We start from the raw sequence: 4,087 nt of genomic DNA on the forward strand, positions 1-4,087 counted from the left end.
ATTAGCAATGACAGTTGTATTTAATCAAGACAGAAGAATCGTACACGATGAACAAATTAAAAACGAAAAAAAAATTTTTTTAAATAACACCAAATAAAAAAAAAAAAGGTTATACAAAATGATCCAAGACAGACTTATAAGGCTTGTATTACATTCCAATACCTCAAAGTCAAACCAACTTGTCTAAGCGATCAATGTTATGCGACGACATCAATGATGCAAAAAAAAAATTAATGCCACTCCAAACAAATTTTATTTAATGAGTTATAGAAATTATATATCTAAAAGCATGTACTCACAAGCTGATAGATATCTAAAACTAAGTAGTCACGTGAATCATTAGCTTTATATTACTACATCTTGAGTAAAAATAACTAATGTCCTTGAGTTGCAACATATAAACATATGGTAAGAAACTGATACATGATTTAAGATATCATTAATATCATATTAATTGTAGCCAATGGTTTCTTCTAAAGCTGCAGTTATAAATAAAAGAGGAGAGTCTCCAATAATTAAGCAGATTGAAGTTAATGCGCCCGAGGATGATGAAGTCACAATTAAAACAATTGCGGTTGGATATCACCATTTAGTGGTTGGGCGTGCCACTGGAGCACATTATTCAGCTTCGTCTGATGTAAATGTACCAATTGGGGTAGATGGTGTTGGATATATTAATGGAACTAAAGATTTAGTGTATTTTACGACTTTTGCGCCCGGCAGGGGAGCTTACTCCGAATACATAAATGCAAAGAAGGATGATATATTTCCATTTCCTAAGGGATATACTTCCAAGGATGCAATTTCCCGGGTGGCAGCGCTCAGTAATGGAGTAATGTCTAGTTATCTCTCGCTTCATAAAAGAGTTCCAGACTTGAAGAAGAATGCAACTATTGCTATTTTGGGAGTCACTGGAGTAGGCGGTAAGCTAGCAATTCAATTAGCCAAGAACGTGTTCGGTGCTAAAAAGGTCATTGGCCTTGCAAGATCGCAAGCCAAGTTAGACAAGCTAAAGGAATCCGAGCCATTGTTGGATGCTGTGATTTCATTTGAGGAGAGTGATGAGGAAATCCTAAAGAATAAGCTTCTTGAAGATGTCGATGTTGTCTTAGACTACATTTGGGGTAAAGCAGCTACCAAATTCTTGGGTCTTATAACGAAGTCTAAATCTGTCTCCAGTAACAAACAGTACTGGATTCAAATTGGTCTGATTGGGGGCGAAAGTGCAGAGATCCCAGCTTCCCTTTTGAGAAGTTCGAATATTGAAATTTTAGGGAGTGGAATAGGTCCCTATTCTCAAGAGGACATGAAGGATGTCTTACAGAGATCTACAGAAGAGCTCGCTAAGGGATCGCTTAGTGTCGAGACACGTCAAGTTCCAATTGAAGAAATAAGTGACATATGGGGCCAACCTTGGGACAATAATGCTAGAATATATTTTACTTTCTAACCCCTAGGCCAGCCTTTCAATGAGCGTCTTAAGCTGAGTATATTTTACTATTTTATCTGCGTCTCGTAAATAAGAAATACTATTCACTATATCCTTTGCAATTAAGGTAATATATGGAAATGAATGTACTCTCTTTAGCTAGTAAGTAAACAGTTCATAGTATATAATAGCTTAGAATAATTCTTATGAAACTAGCAAATTGTGAGATTATAGCCACAGACTTTTGGGGTTCGAACCATCATCTCTTAGTCTACTATCTAACTCTTTGAAAGCCTTCATCGCAGTGACACAAAATTGAGAAAAAAGAAAAAAATCGACGTTGATGCCCTAGGTTCGAATTAGAAAAATGACTGGTACGTAAACTCACAAATAAATATAACCCACTCAAACAAGGTATTTTCAAGAATTACGACTAGGGGTAGTGACAAATCGCTCAAGGCTGTTGATTTAAAGAGAAAAGATTTAAAAAGAACAACTTTGGGAGGAAAGGAATTATCGGATAACCCTTGAAATCGAAGAGGCAAAGAGGGCAAGAGATCAATCGAAAATCGAAGATTTCTAAAAAAAGGTTGGTTCGTCGATAAGATCAGGTTAATTAGACGTAGGATAACCAAGGGTAAATACATCGGTCGTGGAAAATAGTGAGGACTTGAAGACGGTATCTCCTTTGACACTCACACATACACATTCTTCGGGGATATATACTAGAGTTAACTAAGGGGCGTACAAATGGGTCAAATTCTCTCACAGCCAGTAACTGAAAAACACTCATCGAAAGATGAGGATAAATACTCTTCTTATGGGTTCTCATGTATGCAAGGATGGAGAATTAATATGGAAGATGCACATGCACTTATTTTGAATGTGTTTGATAAAAAGGACGAAGACGGTAAAGATTCGGACAATGAAGAAGAAAAGAAATCTGGGGAACCAAAGGAGCACGTAGCATTTTTTGGTGTTTATGATGGTCACGGAGGTGAAAAGGCTGCCATATTCGCTGGCGAACATCTCCATGATTTGATAACATCCACAAAAGCTTTTCAGAAAGGAGATTATACTAATGCTTTGAAAGAAGGGTTTTTGAGTTGCGATCAGGCTATACTTCAGGATTATGATATGAGAGAAGATGACAGTGGATGTGCGGCAACTTCTGCTCTTATCATACCTTCGCAAGTATTTTGCGGTAATGCTGGTGATTCGAGGACAATCTTATCCACCAATGGATTTGCTAAGGCGTTGTCTTACGACCACAAACCTTCAAATGAAGGAGAAAAGGCTAGAATTTGCTCAGCAGGTGGATATGTTGATATGGGAAGAGTTAATGGAAATTTGGCTTTATCTAGGGGAATTGGTGATTTTGAATTTAAGAAAAATATGGAATTGCCAGCCGAGGAGCAGATCGTGACCTGTTACCCAGATGTGATACAGCATGATTTGAATTATGAAAAAGATGAATTTGTTGTGTTGGCTTGCGATGGTATTTGGGATTGCTTGACGTCTCAAAATTGCGTTGAATGTATCCGTCGAGGTATCTACGAACGTAAGGAGTTGACGCAAATTTGTGAAGAGCTCATGGAATTGTGTTGTGCTCCAACGAGTGATGGTTCCGGCATTGGCTGCGATAATATGTCGATTGTCATAGTCGCTTTGTTGGACACATCAATTAATGAAACATTAAATCAATGGTATGACAAAATCATCAAGAAAATCGAAATTTCACAAGAAGACCCCTCCAATAAAGAATATGGGACCATTTCGAATCCGTATAACGAAATTTACAAAGATATTTATGGTGAATATTATGAAATGGGCCAACAATCTCAGGGATCAAGAAGTACAAATAGCCCTTCCATGTTTCGTGGATTATCTGGCATGCGTAATGGACCCGATTCCGGTAAGTTTGGAAATGAAGATGAAGGAGACGTCGAGGAAGGCGATGGTCCTGAGGAGGGTGAACCCGAGGACTCTTCAAGCCGAGCAATATCTTTGCAGAAGCTATTAGCAAGCAATGCGATAACTAACGAAAATGGAGTCATATACTTGGATACGTCATCTGCACAATCCTTATTGGCTCATTTTGGGATGTCTGGCGCAGATGGTGACGACCTGAATGAAGAAGACGAAGGCGTTCATGATAGACATATTGAAGAAGAAATCGAAGATAATAATGAGGAAATAGAGGATACGAGTAAAGATGATGAGGAGGAAAGCTCTTCCGAAAAGTCAAAAGACAAAGATAGTAATTAATAAGATTATGCGAGAGTAGTCATTCAATGTAACTGTCTTCTGTTGTTGCAATTCTACTATTATCAAATCAGTATTACTATTTTACGATTATTACTATTACTATTACTATTATTATTATTATTATTATTATTTTTTTTATGAAATTTTTTTGTTACTCCTTGTTTTAACTATTGCAAGCTTTCCTTTGGCTTGTTAGTGGATTTTCAATGTTACTTTAGGTTACGATGCTTTTGTCATGGCATTCCAATCAGGGCGCCTCATGCCTTATCTATTGGTTTTTGTACGATAAAACTGCTCATTTTAAGCTCTCGATTGACGTCGGACATGATTTATGAATTTCACTTACTTCCGTTTTACAATAAATATGCTGCTATTGATATATATATATAT

General features: G+C 37.1%; 2 protein-coding genes across 2 annotated transcripts; both read left to right on the forward strand.

The window, feature by feature from the left end:
• Positions 1-463: 463 nt before the first annotated feature.
• PRCAT00003211001 (uncharacterized protein) lies at positions 464-1,450 on the forward strand (the record flags this gene model as incomplete). The annotated part of the gene is made up of 1 exon (XM_062953119.1): positions 464-1,450. The coding sequence occupies one exon, from the start codon at positions 464-466 to the stop codon at positions 1,448-1,450; it is 987 nt and encodes a 328-aa protein (XP_062809954.1).
• A 729-nt stretch (positions 1,451-2,179) lies between these two features.
• Positions 2,180-3,697, forward strand: PTC2 (type 2C protein phosphatase; the record flags this gene model as incomplete). Its single annotated transcript, XM_062953120.1, has 1 exon — positions 2,180-3,697. The coding sequence occupies one exon, from the start codon at positions 2,180-2,182 to the stop codon at positions 3,695-3,697; it is 1,518 nt and encodes a 505-aa protein (XP_062809955.1).
• Between the last annotated feature and the right edge of the window lie 390 nt (positions 3,698-4,087).

Source organism: Priceomyces carsonii, assembly GCF_900007245.1.
Source record: "Priceomyces carsonii strain CBS4050 genome assembly, scaffold: Debaryomyces_carsonii_scaffold_3, whole genome shotgun sequence".
Classification (NCBI taxonomy): Eukaryota; Fungi; Ascomycota; class Pichiomycetes; order Serinales; family Debaryomycetaceae; genus Priceomyces; species Priceomyces carsonii.